This window comes from Haplochromis burtoni, unplaced genomic scaffold (genome assembly GCF_018398535.1).
Source record: "Haplochromis burtoni strain Fernald_Lab_line unplaced genomic scaffold, NCSU_Asbu1 Contig_9, whole genome shotgun sequence".
Lineage (NCBI taxonomy): Eukaryota > Metazoa > Chordata > Actinopteri > Cichliformes > Cichlidae > Haplochromis > Haplochromis burtoni.
This window is the reverse complement of record NW_024582370.1, coordinates 3664566-3682616: the sequence shown is the minus strand read 5'-3', so window position 1 is coordinate 3682616 and position 18051 is coordinate 3664566. Positions and strand designations below refer to the sequence as shown.

Genomic DNA, 18051 nt, shown 5'->3' with positions numbered 1-18051 from the left:
TGTCCTCAACTGTTCCTGTTGGCATGCGAATGACCGATCAGGATCGAGGAGCCAGAGTCCAGTTTGCAGTGACGGCACGTGCCAGTATCCTGTTGTCTCCTGTGGTCGTTACTCTAAAGGTTTCATGTGCAGTGTTCCTGGGTCTGAATACGAGGCGAGGGAAGCTCATCACCTCCGTCGCACACTCCACTCGGGAGATTGTGGGCGACGCCGCTCTGAAATTTCCATAGCATCTACAGTTCATGCTGTCACTCTCACTGCAGAGGCCAAGCTGAACCACTGGGCTGATTGTCTTTATTACACTTTGCCCAGTTATATGAGTTGATTTGACTAAATGTTTGTATCAGGGAAGAGGATTGGGCCAAACCTCAGCTAGGAATATTGTTTGTGTTCTCCTCTGATTGAACTCTCTCCGAGGAGACGAGTGAGGAAGCTCGTTTGCTTTTCTGAAGTCGTATGCCGTCATCACCCGAGGTCTGCTGCTGCTGCATGGAGCTGAAACACAAGCAGGCCTAATCCTTTACCCTTTTTTTGCATCGCTGGAAGGAATCTACGATGCACCTCACCACTTCCCCAAATTCATCTAGGAGACTTGTTTATTTTGACAATTCCCTTTTATAAGTTTAAGACCGCTGTAGACAAAAAAAGAGGAAAGAAAGCTTCCATTTCCCCCAACAACCTGTTATAGTCATGTTAGTGTGAAAGCAAATGCTGTGTTCTGTGCTGAGGATGAGCCCTTGCTTCACTAGAGAAACATTGCCATCTTGAGGACCACGGAGCACCTGCTTTCCTCTCTCACCATCTACCTGACACCATACAGAGCTGCTATCACTAAAACTGCTGTACAGAGACAGCACGATGGTGAGTAAGGTGACCGAGCGCTGCCTGCCAGGTCTGTATCGTTGGCTTTGGCAGCAGTGGTGAGTATTGAGTGTCAACACCTCACGTTTTCCAATAACAAATGGACAGCAGCACGGTGATTTTCATTACTGGGGTTATTTTTCTTTAATGACAATTGGCATGAATCCCAAAGGGCATGTAGGACAGAATGAGAATACAGTGCTGCGCTGACCGTCGCCAGTTTTAAGATTAAGCTAAATAAAAAGATAAACTGTCCCAAATGATCAACAATTGCAAATTAAAATTTAACAAATTATGTGGAAACATTTGCTTGTTAGGCTACTGCAACTGCCACACCTCTAGATCACGTACAAAATCCTGGCTATTGTTTCTGCAGCTTTCAGGTCAATATCATTCTTTCAGAGATCAATCATGTCACTGATTGTCAGGCACTAAAGGCAACACTAACATTGTGCTCTGTGAAGTTACTGGTATAAATTCAGTTATAAGGATCTCATTCTTTTATTGTGTGGCAAAAGACGGCTTTAAGCTTTGGTGATAAATGAATGCATTATTGAACAAATCCTTTAGTATGAAATTTGAGGTGCTTTGAGTATGTATCAGTATGCTCATACGAGATTTAGAGACCTTTTTTTTCCCACTCGACTGCATTTGTAACCTGTAGTTGCTGATTCCTGTGCAGATCTTAATTACTCTGACTAAATTACAAGTGAAACAACACTTTATTGATGTATAGGAATATAAAATAACTAAATGTAAGCCCCACCTTTACCAGTGAGATGCAGACACTAGTGAATGAGTAATTATAATCTGTATTTTATAATACTTGTTGTTAAATACTTCTTCCAAAATTGTTTCAAATCACTGTAGTTCCTTTTAAGAGTACTTTCTGTCATAGATAATATTATTGATTGTGCATGCAGAAACCTTTAATAGATCATAGTCTCCAGTTAATAAAAACAAGCAAAATTAATTGATTGATTGCAGAGATCTAGTCCCAGATCCTCTAAATCCAACATAGAGCAGCTGAAGCTAGTAAAAATAAAAAGTCCAATCTGTGGTCAGAACTTCAGTGCGTGTTTTTTGAGGCTGTGTAAATAGAAACGGAAACAGTGAGCTCAGATATTGTCAAATAGGACACTGTTTAATGGAAAGCAGAGTGCAGTAGTGTTATTAGGTATCACTGTACACTAATGTATCTTACAGGTCAGCAGCAAGATCATAGCTGGTAATGTTTTCTTCTGTTGTTGTTGTTTTTTAAATGTTCCCAATTATAGAAAAATCTACACAAATAGAAAGATTATTTAAATCACAGCTGTATAAAGTTTTTAACTTTTTGAGAGAAGGAATTCTGCAGATTCACACACTTCCAAGATTATTTGCTGAAACCGATGCAGCTTATTAGACCACCCAGTGTAAGGTTCATGCCACAACTAAATGAACAGTTTTGGTAATTAACATAATTTTTTTTTAAATGTTTCTGTAATGGTTAATCCAGCAGTATGCACAAAATATTTTTAATAGTTAAAATGTACCTGTTATTTTTATCCATGAATTCAAAAAATTAAGCACATGATGTTATTTTTTAACTTTTGATTAAGAAAAATTAGTTTTAGTGGTTGAATGTTATACTTGATTAATTTCTGACTTCTCAAATTTGGACATAAAAACATGAATTCAGTTTGTTAACAAAAACAAACAAGACATAATTTTTAAAAAAACGTTTTTTAGACAGATTTCTAAAATATTTGTTTTCTCATTTTTTATCACATGCAGTCAAAAATCTGTTAAGCACTGCATATCATCCAACTATACTGACTCTGGTTATAGTGTCACTACTTACATGATTTTGTGCAATCAATGTTTGCAAACATCTTTTTTGTACATAATTATTTTTGCAAATAATCTGAAGCGAAGTATAACACTGTGAAATAAATCTCTAAGACCGAGGTACGATATGATATCCTTGTTAATACATTATTGTTAAAAGATGATCTGATTCGCTGTTATGGCCACAAAAACCACATATTCATACTTGCTTGTAGTATCCATGCTGACTGCAGTGTAGTTCGTTGTAGTGTTAAGCACCAATTTGTATATTAGCATTTTATGCTGGTGAGATTTCCTATTTCTTGATAAGCGTTTCTAATATTACTTTTTTTTTCTTTTCTTTTTTTCACCTGACACACTTTAAAGCGTTAAAGTTTGCAATCATTTTGCACCTTTGAGTGAAACCATGTTTGTATTTTTTTTTTTCCCCTCAGGGTTCAGCTGGACAGCTCTTTGTTCCCAGGATACTTGACACACCATCAGGTGTCATCTGCAGTAAGTACCCCGTATGTTGTGAGTAGCTGTAGCATGAAATCTGTGACAGCTGTAGATGAATATCTGGTATTTAGGAAAATGAGTGTAATTGTTATTTAGCACGTCCTGATAATGTGTCAATAAAACAAGTTTATTTGTTAAAACTTGTGTTTCTTGGCCTGGTGTTAGTTTGTCATCTGAATCACACAATAACAGACTGAGGTACACATCAGTTTATTACAGCTGACCTGCACACTGTTACAGCGCTTAAAAATGAACTCTACTGGCTTAGAACCAGAAATCTATGATTGGTTAACCATATCTCCTAAAGTCAATCAGTTAAAAAAAATCCAGGAGTGAGAGTCAGGAATTTAAAAAAAAGTACCTCACCGAATAATGTGTTTGCTGCAACAAAAGCATCCAATCAAATGTCATCAAACAGCACATGGATATTTTTAAGCGTACAGCTTCTTAACATATCCAGATAACTAGCAAGTAAAATGATCCCTAACCCAAATCTACCTTTTAAAGCATCAAATACTTTTCATAAAAGATGCATTATAGTACAAAATAGTCAGTGGAACTAAATCACAAAAGCATACTGATGGTGAATGCAACTCGTGAGCCAAAAGAGCCTTTGTGCATGACTGCTGTTATAGAAACAATACAAAGAACCTCGCTCAGTATTGTGAAAAAGAGTTGAGGGGGAATAATTTGGTACTAATTGAGACAGCATTCTTTGAGCAAAAGCCTCATTCAGCCACACGAGGGCAGCAAAACAAAGCGCACGATTCAATTAAGACATTAAAAATAACTGAATAGTGGGTGGTCATAGTGGTTTAAAATACGTACATTTTTAACCAGCAATAAGCTTCAAGTTGAAGGTTTTTTCCTAATGTGATCTTTGGCTGATATCAGAGGAAGTTAGTAAAAGATACATTACCTTGTAAGGCAAACAGTGGTGAAAAACAAGGAATCCACTGAAAACAAAGAACAAAACAAAACCCTCTCTAAAAAAAAAAAAAAGATTTAAGACTCCCATGTACAAATACAATATCATTAGAAGTTGCATTGCCATTCACTGGCTGCCTGCAGGCACTGTAAAGACTGGGCAACAGTTTTAAACAGTCCACTTGTGGCACTGTGCATTTACATGGTCAACATTACACTATCAACACAGTTGGTCAGAGACATACAAGGATGACAAAATAACAAACAAAACAAGAACAAAATGCTGCTGTTCAGGGGAGCTCGTCGGCTCCATCGCTCCTCAGTCTAACTGCGACAAAGACAACACTGAAACCTTAACTGAACAACAGGCTTTCGGGAGCTGGTGATAGTTGCAGAGAAGGAAACGTGTTTATGTGCGCATTTACCAAAGGAAAATCTCTCTCTCTGTGCATTTGCATAGAACAGCTCATGAGCGTGTGCTGACAAGTTAAAGATAACTGACATCTGAATGTTTGTCATCATCAGTGACCTAGAAAAGGAGAAAGTTGTTTCCTTATATAATTATAAACTACCTAAGGTTCTAATTTAATACATTTTTAAAAAATCTGAAGAAAATACTTCAGAAGATTGCAGCTGTAATCACTGTGTAAAAGATTAAAATATCCTATGTGATCAAAAAAGATGAAGTAAGTCTGAACTGTATTTGAAGCACCGAAAGGAGGTTAGGCGAACTCAAAGTGTTGCAACTGAATTCTCAGTTTACTGACCAGTAAAACAAGTTACTTCACAGGAGAAAGCAACTGAATAATAATTTGCAGTGTTACATAAGAAAGTTATAAGCAAATAGTGAGTGATTAAAGCGGTAAAAAATAAAATAAATTGAGGCACTAAAGATAGCTGAAGAGTACGGTGTGAAAGTATTAGGTGAGTAATGTCAGCAGCTGAATGTCGGTTAAAATAGTTCAATAGACATTTGAGTAGAATCAGTTAAAGTGTCAGCCTGCAGTGCTGAAAGCAGCCTAAATGTCAGTTAAAAATAAGGGACAAACATTTCAGCAGATGCATTTACTGCTAAAAGGAGCTGATGTGTAAAAGCTTTAAAAGGGCTACTTTGCATGACAACAGTGAAAGAGCTGGGGTAAGTGAACGCCCCACAAGCAGCTTGCGTTTCATGCAAACGTCCTGCAGCCCTTAAATGCTCAAGCTGTCTGAAGACCCTCCCACGGCACAATGCACACCCATGAAAACTCCTGGGCTCTAAAAAGCATAAAACTTCTCATGTGACTCCAGGAAAGCCATGAAAGGTATGAAAAACTGAGCTAATGCCACCATTAGCATCTGCGCACAACTGAAAATAAGTATGAATGTGGTTAAAAAAAAAAAAAATCCAGAGGTGACAGCACAGCAGAACAATTTCTGTGGGGGGAAAAAACCTGAAAGCATGATGCTCAAACATCTGAGAAGAAGGTCAACAAGACTGAATTTTGCGTCATCATAAAAAGATGCTGAAATACTCAACGGACAAAAAAAAGTGTTTGGAAAAATTAAGAATGCCACTGCGAGTCTCAAAGTGAGTACACCAGTAAACCACACGCCTACAATAATCAACTTAGCAAAGAGATACATTTTCTCGGTTAAACTGCAGAAGCAATGCAGGCTTTTTGGCTTCGTATTACAGATTATGTATTGTTTCACAGGCGCAGGCTGAAATAATACGGCAGCTCGGTATCTCGGCTATCTTGAGAGAATGTCATGCAGCATAATCACAAGCTGGCCCAAAGTGCATATCAGTGAGTAATGTTTACCAGATACAGGTAAAAGCTTCCCAAAGACATCAGGTGAAAAGTACTTTATCATGGATGCGTGCTTCCATGGATCATAACAAAAGAAAAGAAAAGAAAGGAAACTCAACAGAAGACAGGATTTCGAGTTCAACTGCAGAGCTTCTTTCCGAGCAGTGTAATAAGCAACAAAACATTTCTGCACAGTCAGTGCAGTTTTATGTTTCTCTCCCAATAAGTTATGCTTGCATATGTGCGTATAATAAATTGTGGCAGGTGTTGTATGCAAGGATTTTCTCCAGTTTTGAATCGGTGTGCCTCTCATCAGAACACCGGGGGATAAAGTATTTTGAAGAGCACTAACATTTTGGCTTTGAAGGTTCAGAAAAGTCTTTTTTTTTTCCTCATCGACATCCCGACTACTGTAAGTTCTTAAACATCGTGTTGCTGTGCAGCCCGCGTTATGCTCCCGCTGAAATGAACGGACAAGGTCCCGACTTCAAGCTGGAGTCCAAGGTGAACAGTGGGCAGGTCTGTCATCGTGAGCGCGTTGGTTCCAGATTGAACCCTGGAGTTAATTCCTACACAGCGCCGTTCTGCAGGCGGTCAGGGGTGAAACAGCCATTGGTCTTACAGCTGCTTTCTGCTCTTTTGGCCTGGGACAGTTTCCTCTTGGCCTTCCAGCGCTGAGCCAGCGGCTCCATAAACAGAGAGAGGGAGGAGAGTAGATAGCAGAGCCCCGCCAGGTAGAAGGAACAGTCGTAGGTCTGAGTGTAATCATATAAGAACCCTAGAAAGCACAAAGATCACAAGGATGCATTAAGAGCCTGTGTGTTCATCTGTGAATACAGTTATTATGCTTTCTTCTTCTGGCCACCCCAACTCCCTTTTTAAAAACAGGGTCATGGCTTCACGATAAACTACAAAGCAACTCAACTGTTACTTTCTTCATTCCTGTATTTCTATTTATTTCCTTTACACAAGCCGTGTTGATACAAGCATGCGAATGCAGATGAGACGGAGCAGAAAGGCAGGTGTAAACACATTACACAGCCATCTGAAGTTTGAGCGTTTATCCTGACGGTAATATTTGAAAACATTTTTTTTAATGCCCTACAGCCCGAGGCAGGGGCCATGGCTTGCCAAACGTTTAAACAGAAGGGATAGTAAACAGAGCCACACGTTATTTCCATACGGCCATAAAGGGGGCCATTACTCACGTTTAAAACTCCCGAAATCCATAAGCTCCTCTGTGGGGATTGCTCAACACAGTGTGAGTGGGTTCAAAGCCTCTCACTTTAATGTGGGCCAAATGTTACCAGATACATTTATTTTTCCTAGAAGTAGCTCACACATATGAAGACGAAAAAAATAAAAAATCTAGGGCACTATATCTGTATTATGATTCAGCATTTTGTATATTTAAGGAGACAGCCTGCCAGTTGAGCACACAGGCAGATGTTACTTCTGCAACAATCTTTTATATATATATATATATATATATATATATATATAATAATATATATAATATATTATATACTAATACTATCATATTATCCATCCATCCATCCATTCGCTTCCGCTTATCCTTTTCAGGGTCGCGGGGGGCGCTGGAGCCTATCCCAGCTGTCATAGGGCGAAAGGCGGGGTACACCCTGGACAGGTCGCCAGTCTGTCGCAGGGCTAACACACAGGGACAGACAACCATTCACACTCACATTCACACCTAGTGACAATTTGGATTAATCAATTAACCTATCCCCACAAGCTGCATGTCTTTGGACGGTGGGAGGAAGCCGGAGTACCCGGAGAGAACCCACGCAAACACGGGGAGAACATGCAAACTCCACACAGAAAGACCCCGGCCTGATGGTGGAATTGAACTCAGGACCTTCTTGCTGTGCGGCAACAGTGCTAACCACCTGCCACCGTGCTGCCCTATATATGTATATATATGTATATATATATATATATGTACACACACACACATTCACTCACTCCCTGTCAGAAATAGCACACAGATACACACAAAAGTAACATCTTTGCTATCATCACATCACATACAGATGTAGTACATATGGTTATGTGTTACCGTATGGGTTTCTCACTATGTACCTTTGGAAAAGTGAGACAGCACATGCTTGAATGTTTTCCAAGATGTGAATCACTCACCTGCCAAAGGAGGCCCTGTGAGGCAGCCCAGGCCGACAAAGAACATTGAGAAGCCCATGGAGTTATTGAGCTTCTCCGACCCCACGAGATCTACCTGCGGGGAAAAACAACATACCAAGCACTTGTCACTGCCATCTATTTGCATTTTAAACAGCCCATTCTGCAGCACTACAAACCATGAACATTACTACAGGTTTTCCAACAAACATTTGAGAGCACAACAATTTTAATTAAAGCGAGAAACTGGAAACATTTAGCCCGATAACGATAGAAAAGCCAGTTCAAAATAATGGAATATGTGTTAAATGTGTTTAAAAAATGCTTCACTTTTATTTCTGCAGTCCCTAATTTCCATGTACAGCAAACATGACCTTCAGTGTTGTGCAAAAGTCTTGAGCCCCCATCTTTTCTTTATATGAAAAAACATAAATGCAAATACAGTACATAAGGCAAAACCAGTTTGTACAGTTCTAACAAGCTTGAAATTCAATATTTGGTAAGAACACATTTTTCTCTTCAGCACAGCCTGAATACGCTTGCATAAGCTTTCTTGTAATTTCTTAAGTATTCTTCAGGAATAGTTCTCCAGGCTTCCTAAAGGATATTCAAAGCTCCTCTTTGGATTTTGGATGCCTTTGGTTCTGTTATTTGACAAGATGATCCCACACTACTTTAATAATGTTGAGATCTGGGAGTCCAAACTCTGACTTTATCGTTTTCTATCAAGATAAAGTTTTGCTGACAGAGCCTCCACCATGTTTCACTGTTGTACCTCTCTCCTGACCTCAAACTGGTGATGTTCTGCACCAGAATTTTCAAATTTGGATTGATCACTCTATAAGACCTCATGACATTGATTTTCAGTACAGTTCTTGCGTATTTAGTCATATTTCAGCCTTTCCTCCCTCTTTCACTTCCTTAAGAATGGCTTCTTGATAGGCACCATGCCATAGAGATCATTCCTGATGAGGCCTCAGTGAACAGAAGAGCTAGATGCATCTCTCTGGCTGTGTGTCAGGTCTTTCCTGTTTTTCTTTCTTGTTTCTTAAGGACATGACTATCAGTTACTGTTTATCTGCTGTAGATAATTTTGTTTTTGTTTTCTTTTTTGTTACTAAAAGAAATAAAAAAAAAGATCAAAATGGACTGAAAATGAGTTAAAAACAGCCAATGTCCACGAAAAACTTTGAAAGACCTTCAGAAAGAATGGAAAACTTGCTCAAGACACAGAAATAAATGCTGTTTGAAGACTTTTGCACTCTACTGTAGATGTATAAAGATAAACCCGCATTGTGCCTTTATATCTGTAATAACCCAGCATGATTCTGCTCCTCAAACATTATTGATCTTAAAAATAAAAAAAGCTTTAGCTGCATTTAGTTGTTGTATAGTCCCCGCTGCTGCGCTGATAAACCACTCAGTTTAATAGTGACAGCATTCTTCACATAAGCACTTTATGTTGGAGAGACTCTTAGTTCATAAATCAATAAATTACAGATTACTGCTATGATCTTCCTTTCTTAGAAAACCTTTGCCTGGAAAATAAGTAATTTCCATCAGCAGGCTGGTTTTATCTGTTTGTCACTGTCTGTTGGTTCTTCCAGTCAGATTTTCTAAAAAAAAAGACGAATCGGACGTCATCCCTTCAGCCCATAGATATATCCTGACCTTTGAGACCATACCATTGGCAAGTGAGGTCAAACGTGTGTCCTCATGCTTTTGTTTTGAGGGGTGATATATCTACAAGACACTGGATACCCACTGACTTAATGTGTTGATCCACCCATAATAGCAGTTAGGAAACATCTCATACCACCTGCTTCAAAGTTTTTCTTTCCATGTGGGATATAATCTAATTACTAAGCCAGTTCACCTTTACATGGCCCTTAAACTGCCAGACAAATCTGATATTGCTGACTTTGCAAGGTGAATGAACTACAGACTAACAGTATAGTGAGGGTGATAGCGGCAAGTTTGGTAAAAAGTCAAACAACACTAAGAGAGCACCCTGCGTTTCATTCCAAAGACACCACTGAATATGTAGCATTTAACCACCATTATTAGTTTTCATGCATTTTCTTTTAAAAAGAAAAACACTGAGAAATCTTTTCCTGCATGGTGTAACGAAGCAACAATTTAAATCCTATTGCATGGATGAAACATTGTCTAAACCTCGTGACTTGTTCATCGAGGTTGACTAACATTTTAGTTTTCTGGTTCTGTCATTTCCAAGTGTTTTTGGAGAATTTTGCTCTGTTCATACTCAAGACTTAAAAACATACACTTGTTAGCATTGCTGTTATCACCGTGGTCATATCAGCATGCTGACATTAGTGTTTAAATGGTATACCTGCACAGCCTTGCAGACTGACCTGTTGTTCACTGACTAAAGGACACTAGAATTGATTATTTGCACATGCACCAACTGAACCTTTTCATCTTAAACATATATTAAATGACACGTCTATTCCAGGGATGGTATTTTGAATTATGTATTTATATATTTCATTTTATTATATACACTGTATATATTTACAAAAAAAACTTATAAAGTGTTGAAACCATGGGGAACAGATAATTGAGGTTGTTTGTTTCCAAAGAGATGCATGCATCCCACTTACCAAAACAGGCAGCAGCAGAGCCATGTAGCCACCACAGAAGATGGCGAAAAAGACTGCGTAGACCATCAGCAGCATGTAAGAAGTTGCCAGTGGGGAAAGCAGGTTGACCAAGCCACACAGGATCAGGTAGGCTTTGTGGAAATGGTACTTGTGGAAAAGATTCCTGTCTGTCACCCAGCCCGAGGCCAACTGGGCGATGGTCTCTGTGATACCTGTAACAGGCAAAGGTGGACAGACAACTGGATGAGAAAGATATATATTTATATGACTTTAAATTTTGATATAAATGTGTGTAGGGCCATTTTTGATCTGTGCATTTATACTGATGAATTCATTATAGCAGAGAGTGTTACGATGAATAAAACGATTCACATTTTAGAATGTTGTGGTTGTAAAATAAAGGTAACACAGAAGTTCACCGCGCCTTGAGGCGACTGTTGTTGTGATTTGGCGCTATATAAATAAAATTGAATTGAATTGAAGTTTCTCTGGTTCACAAAGATCCAGTTGAAGATAGTTTTAAAAGCAACTCAGTCTCAAGGCACCCTTATTAAAATTCCAGCCAATTTACACATTTAACTAGTATGCAAATCTTGCATACATACGGGTGTGGCCACTTCTCAGGTAACTAATGTTTTTTTTTCCAATGTTCTAATAAAACCTTTAAGGTTTTTTTGTAAGTGCATTACTTCCTGTCTTGATAATTAAATAAGCTTTCAGTTCATTTTATATCAAGGTGAAGCACTAATCTAGCTAGTTTTGCAGGACTGTGAGCTGATGGAACTTCCTAGCTCTACATTCTTCTCTAAAATGATTATGTTCAGTTTAAAACAAAGATGCCAAAAAATCCCACAAAAAACCCAAAAAGATGATGACCAAAAACCAGGATTGTAACAGTCCACAAACCAAATGATCACCAGTTTTATATACAGGCTAGTGCACAAAGACATGAAAACAACTATCTGTATAAATATCACTGGAGTAAAGGGATTAAATATTCCACTAGCTGTTACTTACATGCATAACAGCTGCATAAAAATGATGCAACATTTCATTGCAATTTCAGTATTAACGCTATAAGAAGCAGCTTCATGTTGGACTGCATTCCTCAAGTGTGTTTGTTTCGACATCTATGAAACATTTTAGTGTTAAATCATCTACAAGCTCAGCTTTTCAAAAGAAAGGGGCCCAGGCAGAACTAGATGATCCTCGAGTCTGTTACACTGACGCTTCACTAGATGTGTGCATCAACAGCAGGAATAACACACTGGGTTAACCAAGTGTAGATGCTTGACATGGAGCTAAGATACAGAGCACAAAATCTGCTTTGTTTTAGGTTTTTGAGCCATTTAATGATCGGTCATTATCAACACTTTTTCAGATAAATAAATGACGTTTTGAACAGCCCTGTATCCCCTGATTTTTCTTCTATTCCCACAATAAGGTTGTTGTGTTTTTAGTAAAATACCTTGACAACAACTAGATGGATTAACATGAAATTGAGATCTCACATTTCAAATTTAAATCCATCAACTTCTACTTTAGAACTTGGTTCGAGGCTAACTCTGGTGTTGAGAATTAGGATTACAGGTTGATGCAGTTATTATGTGCTTAACGAAAACAACGCCAGGAGGAACTGTGAGTACATTTCTCAATGTGAAGGGTGTCTGTGCAGATGTGTAAGGAAAGGGTAAAGAAAGACTGTGAGGAGAAGGAAACTGAACTAAATAAAATAGGTCACTATTATCCAACCTAACTTCCCTGTTGCTCCTGTTCTCTTGACACAAGAATACTGTGTAACCGGCACAGTGGGTGGCAACACACCGACCTGTTAACATCTGCATTACACCAGCAACAATAAGCAAACTACCTATTGAGCATTTCTTCTCATCTGACTGATTGTTTGCTCTACTTGGGTATGATGACTGGGCAGATATGGACTGCTCTCTGCTGAGGTCAACTGGAATGCGATAGGTGATGTGGAAACTGCAGTGGTGTATTGAGCGTCGCAGGAATAGCTACAAGCAGGCAGTGCTGAGCAATTAATCAATGAAACAAACTGGTGCGGTACAGATTCAGAATTATCCATCCTTTGCACAGCCTCTGCAGCACAACTCTGCAGGCTGTAGGCAACTCTCAACTTCAACGCATGATATAAAAATCCTGCTGAATATGAGCTTACGTAGTCTAAATTCCCACTTTATGTTTTACAGTGTCGCTCTTCATAGCAAATTTGAATAAATGTTACATTAATCTACATTAACATGCAGATGTTAAGTAACAACAGTAAATTAGTGAAAGAATAGACTATAAAATGCTTCATCATCGAACATCTGTGCTTTCTTTATATGACAGCATTCTCCATGGAGGTTAGAAAATTGACATGAGGCAGCTGTTCACTGTTTATGTGTCCTCCTCTTGTGATCCAAGACATATCCTGCAGTGTCTCCTGCTTGCATACTGACAAGTTGTGAGTTTGTTTGTGTGTTTTAGCCTCAGCAGGTCGATTCAGCTTTGCAGCTGTCCTTGTTCAAACTCAGCACATTGCTATTTAAATTAGGCTTCACCAAGTAGCACCTTACGCCAAGTTCATGTGGTACACTGGTTTTGACCAGTTCTGTTAGTAGTACTACCAGGTACAGACATTTGTGAATGCCTCTGAGAATTAACAGATCATGAGGGGGGGAGGGGCATGTTGGTTTTCCCAGTTTCTATGAAACTGCTGCCTTCTCGTCTCGTCTCTTCTTCTGCACACACTTCTGCCTCAGAGCTCCTCTGCAAAGTATCAGCTACTTCAGGACTGGGCTCCAAAATAAAAAACAAACAAACAAAACAACAACAACAACAACAAAAAACTGGGAGCCCCACTTGTCAACACGCCAACAACTTTACTCCATTTGCTGTTGCTTAGCGACTCCGGTTTGTTCCAGTGCTGGTGACTGAGGGTTGACGAAAAGACTGACCCGGACGATAGTGGCCTCTCTAACCGAGCCAAGTTAATGGGCCTCAATGACAAGCACTGGGTCAGAGAAAGAGGGACAGCGGGACATTGGGATGGTGGCTTTGTGGTGTGAGCAGCACCCCATCTCTTTAACTTTGTCTCGCTTTCTCCACCATCACAGCACATGAGCAGAGAAAGTGACAGAAAAAACGTGGCTGACAAAAAAGAACCTGTCTTGCTGCTTTCTGGAAGCTCTTCTGAGTAAACCCACGGACTATTATACTCTGGCTTTACAGCTTTAAGAAACAACAGACAGTTAATCTTCATATATTCTGTAATTGCATGAATCTGGCTCCAGTTCAAATGCTGCTGTTCCATACAAATACTGCCTCGGTCTGTGCCACATCATATCCTCCACAATGATCGCCATATAAATTGCGACAAGGCTTAAAAGTTATATGAGGAGCACAATACTATAGTAACGCCACGTTACTATAGTAACTGGCCATCGGGCATACCGGGCATTTGTCCAGTGGGCTGATGGTGATTTTTCGTTTTTATGGGCCGATGACTTTTTTTTTATAACAGTATAAACAATGAAAGGTGATGGATTGGCCAGAAGCTGGCAGATGTGTAAAAATAACTCAGTTGTTTGGTGGTGGCTATGGCGGAGCTGCCACAAGAGGCCAGGTGGATGAGGGAGAGGGGAGGCAGGAGGAGCAGAGATCCGAAGCGCCGGTCCGAGTGTCAGGTGAACTGAACTTCAGGTAAGAAGTTATGACCTGCAGTCTATCTGGGTCAGATATAAACCAAGTTTAGGTGGAGTTTATTTTCGTTGTGCTGACTTTTTACAGTCAGTTACAATAACTCGTACTGCGTACTAGCTAGCATGACGGAGTTTCTATACAGCTGGGTGGTGCTATGATGTTACTGATAGTGAACTTTATTTTATTCATAAGGTTAGTTAGTAGAGTTGCCAACCGTCCTTAAAAAAGGAATCGTCCCATTCAGAGAAAATATTACTCGTTTCGTATTGAGGTGAAAAGGAACACAGTTTGTCCCGGACTTCAGCTAGGATGGAAAAAGACACGAAGCTGGAGTTTTTCTCTGTCTTTACGCTGCAGCTGTCTCTTCTTCTCTCATTCAATCATGAAACTGATCAATGATCAGCTGATCGGCTTTTCTCTCTTGTTTGTTTATCGCCCACTTTGCGCCAGAAAGAGGAAACCAGCGGATGTCGCGCTAAACAACAGCAGCACGTTTAAGCTTGATCAGCTGTTGTTAGAATTTATTTAATATTAATTTCTAGTATCAGCTGATGTTTGCTGGAGCCACAGCTGTAAAGCTGCTGGTCATGATATGGTTTGGTTATCTGGTGAGAGGGAAACATGAAGATGAAACCAGGAGATGTCCTTACTGGATCATCAGAGCTGAACAGGTGATGGAGAAACAGGTTTACCTTTTAGGTGACATGAATGAGTTGAAGGGAAGTTATGAACTGTTTCTGAGAGACAAATAACACCAGGATCCTTTTGTAGCTGACAGCTGGTAACTGTGCAGGGGCGGGTCTAGCAAAGTTTTGCCAGGGGGGCCAGGTAGGGCATTAACAGGGAGAGGGGGGCACAAAGAAATACTTTTCTTTCTTATTCTCATTTAAAATATCTAGCTTTTATTAAATAATTATCTGAATCTTACAACCAAAGTTTTTATCTGATGTACAACGTATAGAAATCATACATATACCAACAAGACAGTGTACATCACCTTCACAACAGCGTTTGTTTTCATTCAAAGACTTTATGGTTTTTCCTATAATACCTGGTGGGCCGGTCTCTAGTCAAAATGCCCGGGCCGATTTTTTGTCCCAGTCCAGCCCTGGCCATGTGTTTACGTTCCTTAGTGTATTATTGTGCATTATTGAGACAAGCCTGGGCATATGTGAGAGCAAGAATGGCTCAGCACAGTCATCTGTAAAGTATGCAAGAAAATTGTTCTTGCTAAATGTGGAAACAACAAACTTGTTTCACCACTTGAGACAAAAAAGCAGGCTACGAAGTATGAGATGTTAGCAGCTGATTATGTGCTACTCACGTCTAAGCAAATGACTCCATACTATAGATACCAATGCTAGTATTGGTACTGAACTGATACCAGAAAGATAGGATCAATACTTTGTTTCTGTCCTCTAAGTTGAGTATGCAAATAACAGTGTTAATTTTTTTTAAATTAAAAATTAGAACTCAAGTATGCACTATGACAAATGTCTGGACCTTTTTGCTCTTTTATACCAATGCTGACTAGAATTGTGCCACATCATTTAATCCACAATGATCACGGTATCAATTTTGATATGAATTAAAAGATATATAGAGTGTCTCAGGCTCCAGTGATGATTTAGTACCTAAAATGGAGCTACTGCAATAACCCCCAACAAAGCATAGTACTCTGCAAAATGTGCAAGAAAATTGTTCCCACTAAAAAACAAATTAGTTTCACGAAAAGTAGGAGAGGCTAGCAGCTAATTGTGCTAATGCGTGACTTTGATGTAAACAAATGACTCTGCTGAGTGTAAGAGGTGGGCAGATTAATCCAGATATTGACAGTATTGCTACCAGTAATAGTACTGCTATCAGACACACTGCTAGCCCATACATAAGCTGCCTTTATAGGTTAAAAGTATCAAGATCAGTGTCGATATTGGCAATACTGACCCTGTATTTACTTGGTACTGGATCAATACCAAAATTTGCAGTATCACTCAGCACTAGTGAGTGTCACTGGACCACTTGCTAGCTGCACTCCATATGACACGAAGAGCAAACAGTAGATGGAAATTACAGATGTGGTTACATGGTGGAAGAGCAGGGCTTTAAGCAGATGGTGAAAAAGTTTGAGCCAAGATAAAAAAAACTTTTAGATAGAAAATCTTCTGTGATAATATTATGCAGCTCCTTATGAGTCACAAAGCTACACCACTTTAGTTATTGTTAAACTATGTGCTCAGCAATTATTATTTATACTTTTACTTAAAATATCCAGGAAAAACACAACATTGATATTTCATTAAAGCTGAGTGATTGTTATTGCGCTATATGCTGTTGTTGCATTATTGTAATAGTATAGTCACACTTCGAATTAGGTTATCAGTGACAGCAGCTCACTGATTAAGGATGGAAAATTTACATTTAATGTGATTGCCTGCAAGCTGCAAGCATCACATTTTCTAGATGTCCTGTAATTTCATTCTGAGATCCTTTCTCCCATCCCTAATGCTGACACAGATTGGCTACAGGCAGTTTTAAAACAAAAAAGATGGGCTTTTTTTCTGAAAGCACAAAATGCATGATTTTGACACTAATAAAAAAAACTGTACACAAAAAGTTTTGCTTTAATTCAAACAAACAAATGCACTTTTGTTGTGTTATCACATAAGAGCTGTGATATAAAAGAAGTTTGATTTATTGATTTCCTCTCAAACCCCTTATCACTACTACACTAATCAATAATAGATGTACCTATGTGTCATTATTTATAGCTAAAGTATGCCTTTCATTAATATTAATACAGTCTCTATCGGGTAACAGTTATTGATTATCAGTGGGCAGATTATAAAACAAAGTGGTTAAAAACAACCACACATGGAGCTTTTCAGTTATTCATAAATCTACAGAATTACATGCATGGTGTGTATAATGTTAATGCTGTTCTCTGTTCATATGGAGTGGCCTCATCAGTGGCACACTGCTGAACCCACCCACCCTGGCCAGTAGACCAAAGTTCAGCTTTTATGTAAGAACATCCATTACATAAGACTGCAGAGTCTGAGCAGCTCACAAATAATTAATGGCTAGAGGTTGACTGAACACTTTTTTGCATCCCTCCTCAGACTCAGTCTGAAAAAACAAAACTAAACTGGAACTTCATCTTTATACTTCAAGGTCACTACTAAAGGTTATTTTTTATAAGACATAGCTGTTTAATTCTAAATTTGTCACATCTGTGAAACTACTTCGACTGTTATTGTCATAAACTTAAGGATGTCTGAGCACTCTAGTGCTGCAGAATCAAGCCAAAAATTCACTTCTACTTTAATCTACATACAGAGATTCTGAATATGAACATGCACAACCTGTAAGCACATAGCAACATTTTTGGAAACCAAAGCTTTCTTAGTTCTTTTTGTAGTCAGAGTACTACAGAGCAGCTGAGCTGGCACTGGTCACATGTACGTTAAAATCCATGTGGATAACAACAGAAGGGAAACCTTTCCCGAAAAGCCACCTCAAAACTATCAGCAATTTTATTTGTTTTGTTTTAAATGCTTTTGAAACATGGCCAGCGTAGCCTAGATATTGTAACTACACTCTGGAACACCCTGAAATACTGCCAGTTGTTTCCAGAAGACAACCAGACAATAAGA

General features: G+C 39.0%; 1 protein-coding gene across 3 annotated transcripts in view; it reads right to left on the bottom strand.

Annotated features, from left to right (window-relative positions):
* Positions 1-4179: 4179 nt before the first annotated feature.
* The window catches only part of slc16a4 (solute carrier family 16 member 4), a 30305-nt gene continuing 16433 nt past the window's right edge, over positions 4180-18051 (bottom strand). For all 3 annotated transcript variants that reach the window (XM_042228165.1, XM_042228169.1, XM_005914879.3), the window contains 3 exons: positions 10691-10902; positions 8070-8163; positions 4180-6687 (listed from right to left, as the gene is read on the bottom strand). In XM_042228165.1, the coding sequence (XP_042084099.1) occupies positions 6479-6687; positions 8070-8163; positions 10691-10902 (515 nt within the window). In that variant the 3' untranslated portion in view covers positions 4180-6478. The remainder of the gene's footprint in view (positions 6688-8069; positions 8164-10690; positions 10903-18051) is intronic.